This window comes from Cryptomeria japonica, chromosome 9 (assembly GCF_030272615.1).
Source record: "Cryptomeria japonica chromosome 9, Sugi_1.0, whole genome shotgun sequence".
NCBI lineage: Eukaryota > Viridiplantae > Streptophyta > Pinopsida > Cupressales > Cupressaceae > Cryptomeria > Cryptomeria japonica.
The window spans coordinates 579,223,335-579,241,123 of NC_081413.1; the positions used below are offsets into that span (position 1 = coordinate 579,223,335).

Below are 17,789 nucleotides of genomic sequence, written 5' to 3' on the forward strand. Positions count from 1 at the left end.
GATAGTGGGAGTTGGTCAACATGAAATATATGCTCACCACATCCCATGTCTTTAACCTTGAATTTTCTTTGAGCTCTTCTTGTTTTGATGTAGAAGGTTTCAACGATTCTGGATCAACATATGTTGATGAAGGAATAGACTCTCGATTGACTGGAATTGTTGCTTCTAGTCTTGATCGTAGGTTGTTGCAATATATGAATGGATTTGGATCGTCATTAATGGTCACTTCAACTCCATTGTGTGAGAACTTGATACATTGATGATATGTAGAAGGAACAAATCTCATTTCATGAATCCATGGGCATCCCAAGAGTATATTATATATGAGCTATAAAAAAAGGACTTGACATACCACATCCTTCGTAACTGGCCCAACTCTAAGAGGTAAGGTGAATGTTCTCATGGATGAGCGCTCTTCATCATCATCTACCTTAATGGTGATTGCATGTGTAGAATTCACAACCTTTTCAGAATATCCCAATTGCTTAATAGTGTTCAATGTACAAATATTCAGTCCCGCTCCTCCATCTATCAAGACTCATTTTATTCAGTTTTTATAGATAAAGGCTTCAATATGTAGAGGTGCATTATGAGGCTGGGTTACAGATGCATCATCAACTTCTGTGGATGTGAGGGTATGCGAAACTGAAAGGTATCCCACCATGGCTTGAAATTGGTCCATGTTCAGATCAGTGGGTATGGAGGTCTCTCTCAAAGTTTTGTCAAGGATGGCTTTATGTGCAAGGGATATGCATAAAATCTCAAGGATGGAAATGAGGGTGGGTGTCTTCCCTAACTGATCTACAAGGTCATATTAATTTTTGGTGGATGAAGAGGCCGTGTTCTTAGATGGAACACCTTGAAAGGTGACTTTACCTCGATGAGTTGTGACATTACATTCAAAAGTTTTGTCTTTAGAAGATGAAGAAGATGGTCCAATTCCTTTTAAAACAACTTTACTCCTTTGGGTAGAACCTTCGAGAGTTTTGTCCTTTATGATGATGGTAGAAACATGGTTGTCCATTGAAATGTGATTAATAGTGGAATCATAATCATAGGGCGTCTTGGTATAATTAGCTTGATTATATGTGGTTTTAACTTTTCCCTTATCATGTTTAGGAAATGGCTCCTTGAACATTGCATTCTCTTCATTGGAGGTGTGACCATCAACTTCTATGTCGCCTCTGCCAATGAGATAATGTATGATATTCTTTAATATGTGACAATTGCTAGTTAAGTGCCCTTTGGCTCTTGTGATATTCACAATATTCATCATCATTCCACCAATTTGGTTTTACTTTTGGCTCATATGGTGGATTATCTAGTAGTGTTATGAGCTTATTTGCCACTAACTTCTTGAATCCTGTTTCAATCGGTTCTCCCAATGAAGTGTACTTTCTTCAAGGTTTTGATTGCCTTTGATTGTTCACTTGATCGTTTGTATTAGAAGAACTTGCACTGGGGAAAGTTATCTTAGGTTTCACAACATTTGCATCTACTACCCCGTCATTAACTGTGTTCTTATTCTTGTTCCAAAAGAGGGGTTTGTCTTTCCAATTTGATTCCTTTTTGTTCTCTTTGAATATCTTAATGACACCTTGTTCAATAAGGACTTTTTCTGTTGCCAATCCTTTTTCAATGACCTCTTTGAAGGTAGACAAACAAGCTTTTCTTAGCTCGTATCCAATATCCTTGTTGATGTTTTGAGTGAACATTTCTACCATTTGTTTTTGTGGGATATCACAAGAGCATCGACTAGCAATACCTCTCCATCTTTGCAAGAATGAAGAGAAAGATTCCCCATTTTTTTGCCTAGTATTGCACAAGGTAGTCATTGACACGTCTGTTTCATTATTATATGAGAAATGTTGTATGAAAGCCTCGACTAGATCACTCCATGATTTGATTCTAGGTGGAAGTTGGGAAAACCATTCCATTGCTTGTTCACCTAAGCTTTGTGGAAACAATCTCATCAAGTATGTTTCTTCTCCTACTACCTCAATGCCAGCTGTGAAAAACTGTCTTATGTGTGCCTTAGGATCTCCTTTGCCTTTGTACTTGTCAAACTTTGGTGTCACAAAATGTGGAGGGAATGGAGGCATTGGAATGCTTCTATCAAATGGGCAAGGACACATATCTTTCATTGTGTACATTGTTGCTTTGGTGTATTCATGTCTACCATTTGCTTTTGCAAATCCTTTATCTGTTGTTTCAAGTCATTCTTGGGTGGTGTCTCTTCTCTTTGAGCTAGTCCCATGCTCGAGCCACCGAGTGGAAGAGGATAAATATAATGCATGTATGGATGGTATTGATCATAGATGTGTTCATATGGAGGAGGGACATAGTTGTAGCTTGTATATGGACCACTTGGTATGGTGTTGTAATGAGGAGCACTAGGTCTAGGTCGATGCATGTCATGACCATGAAGATGGGAGGTATCACAAGAGTGATCTTGAGTATTGCCCCCAAATCTGACACGGGGTCTCCTCGTGTCATGATTTTGAATATTCGCTTTAGTGTAATTGTATGCATTGGTATGATCTTGGGTATCATCATGGTTATGTGTGGTAGTAGTTCTTCTCCATTGGAAAGGATGACTGCGTGGTTGTTCATGAGAGGTTCTATCATAACTGGCATGAGAATGAGTATATGTGTTTGGAATTTCAGATTTTTGAAATAAGGAGGAAGGTGAATCAATCATGAGACACTCTTTACTATTACTACCATTAGTAGGCCTCCTTTGTCTTGTATTAACTTGATTTATTTGGTTTGTATCATCCTCCAAAATTTGTGACATATCAAAATCACGGGGTAATCTTGTTCCACTTTGTGCCATAACTTGTAGGAAATATTGTCTATCCCTCTTCATGATTTCTTGAACCAATTTGTTAAAATGGGGATCCATGATAGTTTCCTCAACTTCTGCAGAATCTATAGATGCATTTTTATTGTCATTATCATTTCCATTGTTGTTGTCATTGTTGTCATTGTCATTGTCTAGTATATTGTTGCGATTTTCAAATGGATTTTAGAATTCATCTCCATCAAACTCATAGTTACTCATGTTTAAAGACCTTAAAGCTTCTTCGACTTCCCTTCTAGACCTTTGTGAATGGGTTTCAACCATAGACTAAAGTCTTGACCAAAATGAAAGGTAAGATGAAAATGCAAAGACTATGGAAGACCAAGAGGTGTATGAAGTATAGATGAATCCAAGGTAAACTTGCAATGTCCAAGAGTGTAAGACCAAAGTATTTATTTTTAAGAGTAAGGTGTGGCTTCCAAAGAGATGATGGATCTCTTGATGAGGTAAGTCGACCTTGACTCAAGAAGACCAAATGAGACCCTAAGATGATAGATCTTGATGTGGGAATCACCTAGTGTTGTGTTGTAGTATGTTTGCAAATTTTGATGAGGACAAGCAAAGTAACCTTTTGACTCAAATTTAGAAAAGATGTATGAGGGCAATGCAAGGGAAAGAAAATGATTGACTATGTGTGACCAAGATAGGTTGACTGAAAAAATGAAGCCCTATAGGAAGCAACCTTAGAAGTTCTTTGAATCTGAAAACTTAAGTCCCTTCTGTTCTCAAGTTTTTTTTGCAATCTTTCAACTGTGAATGCAGGCACAGTTTTAACAAACCCAGACGTGACTTCTAATCCCATACATGATTATAGTAAGCACAAATGTTGTTTTCTAGTGACAATGACAATTCTAGTTTGAAAGTCAAAGATGCAATTCAACTCTGCACAAACGTGATTTCCCAACATAGACGTGATTTAAACTGACAGGGACACAATTTCTAAAAATGTGACAATTTATTGCTGATATTTTTCTATAGGATACAGATGCAATTCTGTACTGCATAGACACAATTTCTAAGCATAGACGTGGTTTTAATAACCACATACACATTTTCTAATATTTTATGCAATTCTGTCTGATTGTGAAGTTGTTTAATGCAACCAAATCTCAATGTTTTTGACTCTTTTCATGGCAAGAGGACACCATAACGGTGAAGACTCAATGTTTGGAAGTGTTTTGTCCAAAGGATCAAAAATGTTTTCAAATGTAAGTATAATGTGAAATGTTTTACATACACTTGAAAACACAGTAGACACAATGTTTCTTTGTTTTGTTTGAATGTTTTTGATCATGCAAGTACAAATCCTATGGCTAGTCAGGACAATAGTTGTTGAATCTCACTTGGGGGGTTACCCTGAAGTTACGCAATTCAGAGTGGATACTTAGATGCTCGACCCCGCTAGCTCCACCCTCGACACTCACTTCTCTGGGGCAGCCAAGCACCAGTCCTCACGAAAACTCCCCGTGGTGAACTTTGTATCTCTATTAAGAACCGTAAGAATGTGAGCCGCTTTAGAGGTCTGATCTCCTGCGCCAACAACTGGAAGGTTTTTGGATTCTAACATAAAATGGTGTCTAGTAAGGGCATCCATTCGGGTGGCTATAATCAACGACGTGTTAAATGGAAGGCCTCCCAACCTATAAAGGTTGCACTCTATAGGGTTTATGGGGAGTCATAATGCCATTATAGCAACATGTAACACATGTTGCTTGCAACTTTCATCACAAACACTTTTATTTATAGTGGCTTGGAAGAGCTTGGCTTTAGCCCATTACCGCTTGGGTTATTCCCTCTCACTTGGCCTTATGGGCTACTCGGGAGGCAGGCCCTCTAAAAGGCAAAACACAAAGAGCCTATTGCTGAAGACACAAAAGACACTTGTTAATTTTAGAGCACCAATTGAAGTGTTTTCTAATCTAAAAAAGACAAATAAAACAATCTAAAAATCAAATCTTTTCCAAAGGTCCTATACCAAACTTGTTAGTAGTTTTTGAAATGGTACCCCTCCCGCAAGCACACAAGTTAGGTAAATTTTAAGATCCAAAATACTTTGTGAAATAGGGGCCTTCAACAAGATGTTTTTCTCCTTTTTAAACAGTTGCACCACTTCGTTAGTCAGATCAAACAAGGTTATCCCTAAAAACCAAATCTAAAAACCCTAAATGAAAGCAAAAAAAGTAAAATTGAAACATAGACGCAACAATACTAGACGCAGATGCAGAAACAGATCACAGATACATAATGATGAAATAGAGACGCGGTTTCCAGATCTGAGACCTGCAAAACAAAGAGCAAAACATAGAGGCAACAAAACCTGCAAAGTAGCAATTTCCGGACACAGATGCTACAAAACAACTAATAGACGTGATTCCAGAAACCTGAAATTACAAATTGAGCAAAAAACCCCGTAAAAGCAAAAATGCAACAATATGCAATGCATACGTGAAAAGAAAACAAAAATGTGGTAAGATGCTACACAGATGCAACTTAGGATGACAGATATGCAAAAACAACAGAAAATAAAAAACGCATAATTAACAGTCATAGACGCAGAAACAGATAGCATACGTGGTCAGATTTGTCGCACGCAGAATTGTCGCAATGCCGAACCTGCAACTTTTAAAAACAAAAAATCTGCAAACAAGATATCAAAATAAAAGGGACAAGGGTCCCACTGGGTGTGCCAAAATGTATATGGTGAAAAGTGATGATGATAAACTATTGTAAAACTATAAAGATCCAACCACAAATAATCTAGGTCCTACAATGAAACATTCACCAATACCAATAGAAATACCTAAGATCATGCAAATAAATAATAACAAAATAAGATATACCATCACATGTCTAGTATGGTTTCAATCTCCATTGATTTTGTTTGATATATTTGCTCTTAGATTTTATGTGTGCACAAGAGCTCAACAAAGAACGAAAATGTGGTTGATAGCTTGATCACAAGAAGGCTTGATTGTGTCATTAGGTGATTAGATGATTAGTGAAGGAGAGTATCCTCTTATATAGAGAACACTATAGGAAATGGAGGGATAAGATTGAGAGGTGTAAAGATAAATGGTCGGCTAAGATTAAAGGGTAGGTAGAGGAAATAATTAAATGATAAAGGGGGTAGGTAAGAGAATAATTAAGAGATGAGTGACATGTGTCATGGGTAGAAAAGACTAATGAATTAATTAAACAAAACAATATTTATTTAATTAACAGAGGAAGTGAGATCAATTAAATAAATAATTTAGGAAAAAGATAATTTAAATAAATAAGTATTTATTTAAATGAGGAAAGACTTAGAAGAGGATTAATGAATGAATTAATTAAATAAATATTTATTTAATTAATAGAAGAATTAGGCTTAAATAATTAAATAAATAAAAAATATTTATTTAATTAAAGAAGACAATTATAAATGTCTACATATAGATTATATATCACTTATTTAATAAGATTGGAAGGAGAAAGCTCTTATAAAAACAAAATAACTTTTAACCAAATAAATTAACTATTTAATAAATATAATTCTCCATATACAATAATTTAAAGTTATCTTCTCTTCATATTTTTAAATTAATATATTTAAAAAATTTATATCTATTTTTAAAAAATAATTATATTTATTTAATTACTCTAATTTATATAAAAGAGGTTTGATTCCTTACAAAATTACCGCATGAAATATATGACAACAAAGCCGTAGGGAACACTCCTTCCTTCACATCATATCATAGAAAGTATTCAACATTTTAAAAGTGGTGATACGGAAATTCGAATGAGAGAAATCCCAAATTAACATAAGTGCCTTGGGAAAAGTAGTCAAGTTGTCTCATGACCACACAAACTAAAGGCCTAGATGCCAAATTAAAGCCCTAGATTCCTCTAGCTGGTATATGATCTTTCAATATCTAACATTGGTATATATTCCTCCTTATAAAATTCTAACGTTCCTTACTTTTAACACCACTCTTAATCAAGAATCTTACACTTAAAAGATAGGAACCTTTTCAAGAGAGGTTAAAATGCATGTAAATTTGATGGTTGTCTAGTATTATTACTATAAGATAGATTATTAATTAAAAAATAAATTAAAAATTGTAGTTTAAGTTTTAATTTATTTATTGTGATTATATCGTTTAGAAAGGTTCACATTTGTTGTTGGAGGTGTAACTTGATTAAGTTCAAATCTTAAATGACTTTGACATATTAGGTCTTTTAATTGTGAAAATTTTGTCTAAACCAACTAACAAGAATTGAATCTTGGACATACATGAAGAGAACCCATCTAACAAGATTTGAACCTTTTGGGGCGAGACTAATCCATAAACTTGACAGACAAGAGTTGAACCTTGGACCTACATGGAAAGAACCCAAAACATCAGGATATCACATTTGTTCATTATTCTACTTAAAAAATTATTATATTATATTATAATTGATATTAAATTATTATTATATTATGATATTGTAATTAATATATATATATATATTTTTGATCAGTAAAGTATATATATTTTTATTTAATTGGAAAGTAAGCATTACAACTTTAGAGATAACGAAACTATCAAAAAAATCCCTAGAAAAACATCCATGCTGCTGCCATCACCACCCTCCCAAAATACTGTATGTCAAAACCAGTTACCAACATCCACACATCCACCCCCCCAACATAAACTACAAAAATTACATCTTGCCTATTAAAAATTTAGGCATTTCGACTTAAAGTTTTCTTAAAGTTCAACTGTAATTTAACTGAAAACAAAGCAAGGAAAAAAGGCACCTATGGGTACCGAGTCTGATGTAACCTGTTCATGGTTCCTCCTTCATGCTTTGTTGAGTCAAGGCATTCGATTCTCCAATCACCCAATTACGGCGAGTGTCTCCTCTTCTGGGATGTTGTCAATCCCTTCTACCTCCTGCCTCCTTGCTCTCTACACCTTGTCGTCTCGACGAAACCACCCCCCATCCGGTCCATCTTCTGCTTCCTCTCCCGCCTGTTTGGCTAGTTCTACAGATAGTCTCCTTGTGATCCGCCTCCCAGGACTTACAATTTCCACCACTCTCCCGCCGCCCTCCTATCTAATCACATCTTCTATATCCACAATCTGGATGAAGATTGAAAGTCTTTCCCAACCTCTCTTCGCATCATCTTTGAATCTCATTTTGAAATTAATATTAAATTATTATTAAGATATGATTATATTATTATGTTTTAATATTTCTACTTAAAAATTTATTATGTTATATTGTAATTGATATTAAATTATAATAAATTTGAGTGGGTTAGAAGTGAAGATATAATTAGCATTAATAATAAAAATAATTAAAAAGAAAGATAAAAAAGAAAATAAATAAAATAAAATTTAAAAAATAATAATTAAATACTTCTAGTTTTTATTCACAAATATTTTTTCTACATTAATATAGAAATGTAGATATCTATACAATCTAATTATTTTCATTAAAAGAAATCTATAAGATTATTGTCAGATCTATATTTAATTTTTATATAATATCTATTTTTAATTAAAAATAAATAACCTAAAAATAACAAAACATAATACTAATTTTAAATGAGTGAACTATTATATCTCTTTAGTTATGACTTAAGCTATCTCGCACTTACACAAATTGTAAAGAAGATTTTCAACTTATGGACCAACTCTCCATTTATCTTCAAAAACCCTATAACTCTTAAAAAATATTAATAGTTATATATTATTAGTCCCTGCCTATATATAGGCAGAGACTAATGTTTTCACTTCACCCAATTAATCTTTTTTTGAAATCGTGCCAATACAAAAATTAAATGTTTATCCTATAGTTTGTCCATTTTTCAAAACTATTTTTCATTTTCCTGATTGGTCCGTCGTAATTTTGTGGGGGTTTTGTTATTTTCTATTTAAAATTTTAGAAAAAAAATGTTTGAGCCAATGAGGGCTGAGCAGTGGAAAGATTTAAACATTTCCTATTTGTATCCTATTCACCAAATGAAAATTAATTTGTTTCTCATACACCGTGCACTTAGATGGTTGGACCGTGGGCCCAGCTTTGTCCGTCCTTTTTCTGCTCCAATTGGCATATGTTGATTTATCACAATAAGTATTTTTTCGAACACTAAACCATATAGGTATAAGCTGATTTATCATAATAATAAGAAGGCTAATGCTTTTGCTCTTAAACTTTTCATATACCTTTTTAATTATATGTTTTATGAATTTTAAAAGAATATAATGAAGGGTGGTGAAATAATATAAGGTACTTTGAATGAATTAAAAAGGCAATTTAATAATAAATATATATTATAAAGGATGTTGAAACAAATTTTAAATGGTATAACATTTAATTTAATATTATAAAAAAATAAAACGATTTTAAACATAATTGAATATTTCAAAAACATGTTGAAATTGAAATTATAAAAAAACAATTTAAGTAAATAAAAAAACTAAATAACTTTTAGATAATTTCAATTTGTAATATAATTTTAATCTTTCAAAAATATTTATTACTTGTATTTCTATTATTATATATAGTTATAGCATAACATATTGTTATTTTAAATAACAATAAAATATATTTAATTAATGCAAATCCTCTAACATAAATATAAAAAATTTGAACATAAAATTAATAATTAAATTCTATTATTTAAAAAAGTAAATGTTATTTTGTTTGCATGTATATATAAGTTTAAAATATTGATTATATCACTTGTTAATTTATATTTTATTAAAATATTATCAAAATATTATTGCATTAGAAAATATATAATAATTAATATAGATATTATTAAAATATTATCAAAAATATTATTGCATTAGAAAATATAAAATAATTAATATAGATATTATTAAAATATTATCAAAAATATTATTACATTGGAAAATATATAATAATTACTATAGATATTTTAAATTCATCTACCTAAAAGATGCCAAAAGATATCAGATTCATTTCATTATAAAGGAATAGTCATATCCATCAAATTGATGAAGTTTTCTGTTCATAATGATCAATATGCTAACTTTTGGACTTGAAAAATAGTCATATCCATCAAATTCATGAAATTTCCACATTCCATAATGATCAATATATTAACATCTAGATTAGACTATTTATATTTAATGTTTCAAATCAAGCTCTATGATCCATCTATCTCTTATCTTTTAGGTTCTTGTGTCATTCATCTTGGATCTCTTACTCTATTTATTATGTTGGCTCTCTTAACATCCTTCCATTTCTCTTCTCCTATCTGCCTTGACAATGGATCATAGAGCTTGATCTGAAACGTTGGCAACAAAAAATCTACATATTCTAATCCAAAAGTTAGGATATTAGTCATATCCATTTTTAAGAATTATAAATAATTATAAGATAAGAATTCATGGTTTTAATTTCAAGTATACTTCAAAATCACTTGATGATCAACATTTCAAAAATATTTATTGTAAGTGGCAAACTCAAATTCAACTAGACTCGGAATTTGAGTATCAAAATTAAAAACAACCAACAATCTTATGAAGACTCTTTACAAATAAATTATTTTCTCATCAAATTTTAACAAATATTTATTCTAAGGAAAAACTCAACATTGACTATGCTACTAATAGTTGTGCCTAGTACTAATTGATTCAAAGTCAAGGTCAATACTAATAGCTATAATCTCCACCAAATAAATCAAATTGTGATATGTTTGCCTTGCAAGAATATCCATTGATCTCATTAATGAAAGATATTTGATTACCTAGAGCATCATGTTGCACATAAAATTAGTCATATTTGTAATTTGATGATAGTTGCAATTGCTTCAATATTCTCCATTAAAACAATGATGTGCAGTCAAATTGAAGGTTTTTTTTTGTTTCTTCTTTTCTAAGTCATCATTTTTACCAGCCTACAACACCTTTATGACACTCCCTATGTCAGCTCTATAAAAAAATTACATTTTAGTCAATGGAAAGATTGAGCTATGACCACCACTATGTTATCAACATGAAGCGCTCCCTATATGGAAGAGTTCAAGTCGTGTACAATCTAGTTGGAGAAGACCATTAAAACTCATTTATTTGCCTTTGAAAATATCATTTTTGAGGCCACTTCAAAGCTATTGTGATTGTTTTTTCACAACAAGTGTAAATATTTCAAATAACTTTCTGTAGCACCTATTTAATGGCTGCAAACAAATTTCTGCAACAATTGTACAAGTATTGCAAATGACTTTCCCCAATAGTTATGTAGTTGTTGCAAATAACTTTTCACAACAATTATGTGAATATGATTGTTTTGTATGATGCATATTTTCAAAGGTTATACATTTTTCATTTTGTTCTATTAATGTGCATATTAGAATAAGATATTAATGTAATAAAATAATTTATTCATTTATGTTTCCTATATATTACATCACAAAAACAAAATTTGAGATAAAGCTTCAATGCTTCCTTTTTATACTTGACTTGCTAGTGTTACAAATGCATTGTATTAACGATTGTAGCAATCCTCAACTCGAATTTACTGAGCACATCTATCACTTCATCCGTGAACCATTTACATATTTGACTGCTATTCTCAATCATATTATAATTTTCCTATGACCTTTTACCACTATCTACATGTTTCTAATAAAAAACAATAAATCAACAAATTTTAGCAAATGACAGGGACTCTAGCTATATCACAGCTCTTGTTAGTTTTATTAAAACTAAAAAAAAAACTCTTAAAAATAAATAAATGAAGTTTAAATTAAAAAACTGTTTGATAAACAAGCCGGACCGTCAAATTTAGGCTAATGAGTATGGGATAAATCTCAATATCAATAAACTCCGGTTATCTCCTCCTTACCCGAGGTCAAACTAAACCCTAAATTCCATTATTAAATTAGTTTGACCAATAGTAACGTATGCATTAAAAAAGTGAAGCTTTAAAAAGCTTGAAAAAGATGCCAATAAAAGCATATCCAAATTTACGAGATCGGATGCCGACCTCGTTTAGATTAGCTAACCTTCGGAAATATAAATAGTTTTTAAGCGCATTCTAATATAAGGTTAAATTTAACTCAGCCAGCAGTATAAAAGGGGCGTTTGAGGATCAAAGAAGGCCTCTCTCTTGGTGGCTTCTGGCGGTTGTGAAGGAGGAGGTTTACAGAGGAAGTCGCGATCTTCATCTTCTAAAGGGGAGAAGAAAAAATAAACCTGTGAAAATGTTAGTCTACCAGGACATCTTCACCGGTAAGTCTTTATTGATAGTGTATTTTAGGTTTTAGTTGCTGGTCGGTTCGATTTCACTAGGTTATACTGTATCAATGCAGGTTTCTGTATTTGATTTTAGCCTTTTGCCTTCCTTCTTGGTTAAAGCTTTTTGTTTGATGTAAGAGTATGAGGATTCCTACTGTTGGCTGTGTTCTTGCCAGAAACCCTAGGGTAAAATTGGCAATTTAGCAGATCTGGCAGTTTTTCAGTGTTTTTGAAGCCCGTGTCTGTTTGTTTTGAGAGACAGGGTTTGTAAATCTTTTCTTCTTTTCCTGAACTCGTTTTGGTTTTGTTCTAATTGATCGAAGTGATTTTGCCATTTATTTGTCTTTATGTCGGTAGGCATATGTAGTTTCTTTGTTTAAAGAAAAGTTAAAGACGTGTTTGAGATGACTCGAGTATGAAATATTTGCTTAATTTCAATTTTGATATATCTAGGGATTTGAATTTGGGTTTTCGTACTGCATCAGTGGGCCGAATAGTAAAGGGTTGTGTATCTTTGTAGCTTATCGAAGATTGAAATGTTAGATGGTTTAGTTGTTTGAATTCCATGCTTTTGGCTGTAGCAAAATATTTAGGAAAAATGGAAAACGTCTAGATGCAGCTTCCATAGGTGGGTTCTTATACACGGTACACCACTTCCACAGGTGGATTATCACACACAAAATGGCTACTTTGAATGGTGTAGTTATTTTTAACCTTTATACTTTTTCTGAGACATTATAATTTTGATTTTAGCACTTGCGTTATTGTATTTTGCCTTCTCATTGCCTTCTTCTAGGGGGTGGTATCAGGCGTTTTTTTAATTATATGCTGGTTTAGCTTTTTCCCTCAGGAAATCCTGCCAAATGGTAGTGCTAATCGTTAGGGGTGTAGCAATTCTAGTAGGGTTAAGCATCGATCGTATTGTAAAAGCCTAATGAGATTTTATTAGGTTTTGGTGGTAATCTTTATGGATGTAGCAAATCCCAGTAGGGTTAAGCATCAATCCTATTAGGGTAAAAGCCTAATGGGATTTAATTAGGTTTAATGGGCTATGAAGTTGCCTTTTCATGTTTGATATTTTAAATAAAAAAAAACAGCCCATTCGAATGATGACATAATTTGTTTAATTATATGACAGTTTTCCTCTTATACAATCAGACCATTCTCAGCTTTATGGATTGGTGTGTTTGACGTCTCAAAAACCCTAAATGATGAAGCTGCAGCCTGACGTTAAACAAGTAGATGATGAAAGGACGTTTTTCTGAATTTCCCTTTCTTTTTCTTTGAAAAAAATTGTGGTTGATATTTAGGGCTCTTAAAGGGAATTGAGATTTTATATCAATTATTCACATTTTTCTTAATTATGATATGTAGCTCAGTAGCTGTGATAGTGAGGGTTTTGAGGCACTGTTTGTCAGGGTTCATAGGTGTCAGAAATATATGTTTGCTGAATCAAAATTGAGCCTATATTCTGTATTTTCCTACTTATAAAATTTGGTTTGCTCAATCTATTATATGAATTTGAAAATGAGAAATTTGTGTTTGTTTCTGGTGCATTTTCTCACATGCATTTGCAGCCACAATTTTACTTGAGAGGCCATGTTTGTATTATTACCGTAATTTCCCTCTGTGTGCATATTTTGAATGTTACTTGGATTTTTGTGGTGAAGTAAAAATACTCGCCATAGACATTTTTGTTGTTGTTTTTGTTTATTGATCTAAATGACATTCTTTGGTTTGTGTGCCTTTGATTCTCAAAGGCCTGGGGATCAAGTCATAAAGTTTTGGGTATACACGTTTCAAATAGAAGGGTGTTCAACACGAAGTGTTGGGTTTACATATGTTTCAAATAGAAGTGCCTTATGTGAGTAGCGGTTTGAATTTACATTAGGGATGAGATATATGTACATTAGGGTTTGAATTTACATTAGGGATGAGATATATGTACAATGTCGCTATTTGTTCAAGACACTGGTTGCTATTTGATTTCCATTTCAGGTGGGTTTGATAGTTTCCTTTCTTTTTACATGGGTTTCTAATCCTCTGCTCCAAATCTTTACTGCTAAAACTATTTGAATTCTCCATATGTAAAATGTATGGCGGATTTCTTTGGTTTTGGAAGACTCATATTTAATGAGCCTTGTTCTCAAAATGATATGTTAAATGTCTCGATATTTGTTTTCTTATGCATTTGTTGTAAATTTGAGATGGGAATCCTAGAAACAAGTTATTTAGTTTTACAATTTAGTATATAATGCAGATACTAAATACGTGTCAAATTTCTTATTGACTGGGGGTGTCTTTGAGTCTTAAGCATTTCCAGCTTGGATTTGCTTGTTGCCTTCATTGTTAACTACATGGAGGACATTTTGATTTTAAATATATAATTGGTGAATTCATTTAATGTGCTGTTGTGGCCAACCCCCTGTTGTATTTTAGCATTTTGGGTTGACACGTTTGTTATATTTACTTTATTTGCCCTGTTGTAGCGGTTGACTTGGGCACTCTCTTGTCGTCTGATTCTGTTTTTTTGGGTACCTGCAAGCCATTGGAATTATACTTACATGCTTTTTTGTTTGTTTTTCCAGTGCATCTGCTCTGCCAGTGTTACATTTTTGCTGTTCCCAATCATTCATAGATGCTATAATGTTTGTTTTGCTTTTTCATTCTATAAGTTGAATGGTTTATTGAATGCTATAGTTATTTGGTGATCCAATGACTGCACTGTTTGAGCTTTTGTCTTTTAGTTCAATTTGTTCTCTTTTGAAGGTGGTAGGTACTGGAGTTTTTGGTATAGATTTTGTGTACTGTGGTGTTGTTGACTGCCTTTTGCCCTTTTTGTTTTCCCCTTTAGTTTATACAGATACATTTATTACCTTAAATATAATAGTCTATTTTAAATTTTGATTGTTAAGCAAATCTATGATATATGTCTGTGCAACATGAAAATGGCTTTTTATGCAAAATAACATGATGTGCACGTGACAAAGAAAAACCAAATTGCTTCTTGAATGTTAGATTATTAAACCAAAACATCATTTTTTAGTTCATGCGATACAATTGAAAACTTTTGGAAAAATCTACTTGTTTGATTTTTTACACGGTCAGCATTTTGGAGCATGTTTAGTGATCCGTCATCATGTTGGGAGAAACAAATGACAATATAATATGTATTGCTGGCCGTAAGTAACTGCTTGCAATGGAAAACTGAGCTGTAAAATTATACATTTTTTTGGGTCTGTTCTTTTATTAAGTGTAAGTTTTTGAATTTGGGATTCAAGCTTTCTTGGTTGAGCATAACATTTTTACATTGTTTCTATTCTGTTTTACAGGTGATGAGCTTCTTTCTGATTCATTTACTTACAATGAACTCTATAATGGAGTTCTATGGGAAGTAGAAGGAAAGGTCTGTATTAATTTATTGGAATCAATTATGTAAAATTATGGATCTTAAATCAAAGAACTTTGACCAACATCAGTGAAAGTGTATTCTGTGATTGTCTATACATGCAAGAGTTTCTGTGATTATGCTGAAATAGCGTGAATTCTGTTTGTCAGTGGGTGGTCCAAGGGGCACTTGATGTTGACATTGGTGCGAACCCCTCAGCTGAGGGTGGTGAGGATGATGAAGGTGTAGATGAACAGGCCGTTAAAGTGGTTGACATTGTTGACACATTTAGACTACAGGTCAGTCTCTGCGGTATTTCTAATGACTGAAAGGGAGAGCTATTACATAGCATTTACTATTTATTAAAAGGATAACCTTCCAAATTATAATCGTCTGGTTAAAAGCATTTTGCAAAGATCTTGGTGTTATACTGCAACTTATCTTTGTGCTCAAATCATTTGCTTTTATTAGTTAATGCATTGAATTGAAATATGTCAATTTTTTGCAGGAGCAACCGCCTTTTGATAAGAAGCAATTTTTGGCATACATTAAGAGATACATAAAGAACCTCACTCCCAAATTGCCAGAGGAACGTCAAGAGGTATTTAAGAAGAACGTTGAAGCTGCTGCAAAATGGCTCATTTCTAAGTTGAGCGACCTGCAGTTGTGAGTATTTATAAGGCATTTTTTATTTTGATATTACAAAACCTTCCTAATTTATGTTAATTTGCTTGCAGTGCATGTGGTAGATTCTTCTGGATATAACTGTGTAATTCAATTTATACAGTTATCTAGCAGAATCTCTTAGTATTGAAAACTTGTTATATTGTTGGCTCTGGTTGTGGTTCCTTGTCATTGTAATTTGCTTTGCATTCTGCTGAAACTTATTCTCTGCTGAGGGCCTATTATTATTAACATTTCTCGAGTGCCTTAATTTCTCTATGTTTTTTGGCAATTTTTGAAATTTTCAAAATTTAGTCATATTGTAGTTCTGTAATGCTCTACACGCATCATTAATTGTAATGCTATCCTTCTGGTTTTCTGGTGCAGTTTTGTTGGAGAGAGCATGCAAGATGACAGCTCTATGGTCTTTGCTTACTACAAAGATGGGGCCGCTGATCCAACCTTTTTGTATTTTCCCGATGGTCTGAAGGAGATCAAATGTTAGTTCAGATTAGTGTATTAACTAGTTATGAAGATTGTTTTCATATAGCCTTCAGTTAAGGGATTATGCCTATGACATGGTATTCATATTATGATTGAGCTATTTGAATATTTATGAACGACGATTTTGCTATTTGAATAATTCTGTTATTTCTGGCGACTTCACTAAATGCTATGCTTGCAATTGTTTTAGTTTCAAATTTAATATTATTTGATTTCAGATTATTACCTGAAGAACATCTGAAATGTATGCAGTTGTTTCTGTTGTACCAATCTCCCAAAATCTTAATGGTGTGTATTGGTCCTCTCTTGAGAAAGTCAATAATAATGGTGTCTAGTGATGAATTACATTATTGTCAGCTCATGATTGCTATGCCACTGACTTTATGACCTCCATAGTTACATCATACTTAGTTTTTCATTTGGGTTCCATATCAGTTTTGGTGAAATATCTGTCATCTCTCTGCGGGATATTGTGCAAAAGAGGAAATAGTTATTGCTCTCTCAACAGTGAATTGAAGTGGGCTTCAATAATGCTGTGTGGTAGTGCTTTAACTTGCTCCATTATAATGTTCCAGGCACATTGGGTCTAGTGAATAGGTCTTTTCTAGGAAAGATATTTTGTTTATGTTATCAAATATTGAACGACATTGTAGTGCATATTTTCCATGTGATTATTTATGAAACGCAAAGGTTAATTTCAATATAGGAATTGCAAACAAATGAATTTAATTGCAAGCTTTGCAACATCAAAACAAATTACAAGCTCTTGCTTTCAAGGGAGAATTGATAAGAGGTTATGGTGGGCATGGGCGTTAGGATGGAGAAAAGTCTCTCTGAATGATGATGGGTGTTGTCGTCTAACTGCATTTGTGCAAGCGTTGTGTATGACCAAAGTCAGTGTAGTCTAGGCTTGATAACATAAAACTGCATTTGTGCAAGCGTTGTGTATGACCAAGTCAGTGTAGTCTAGGCTTGATAACATAAAATCTTGGCCGTATCTGTATGACCAAGTCAGTGTAGTCTAGGCTTGATAACATAAAATCTTGGCCGTATCTGTATGACCAAGTCAGTGTAGTCTAGGCTTGATAACATAAAATCTTGGCCGTATCCTCCTACACGAAATGAAACA

The 17,789-nt window shown here is 32.9% G+C and overlaps 1 protein-coding gene across 1 annotated transcript; it reads left to right on the forward strand.

Annotated features, from left to right (window-relative positions):
- The first annotated feature begins 11,841 nt into the window (after window positions 1-11,841).
- On the forward strand, window positions 11,842-16,807 carry LOC131051728 (translationally-controlled tumor protein homolog). The gene is made up of 5 exons (XM_057986353.1): window positions 11,842-12,099; window positions 15,438-15,511; window positions 15,664-15,792; window positions 16,002-16,159; window positions 16,544-16,807. The coding sequence occupies exons 1-5, from the start codon at window positions 12,072-12,074 to the stop codon at window positions 16,659-16,661; spliced, it is 507 nt and encodes a 168-aa protein (XP_057842336.1). The 5' UTR covers window positions 11,842-12,071; the 3' UTR covers window positions 16,662-16,807.
- Window positions 16,808-17,789: the final 982 nt, after the last annotated feature.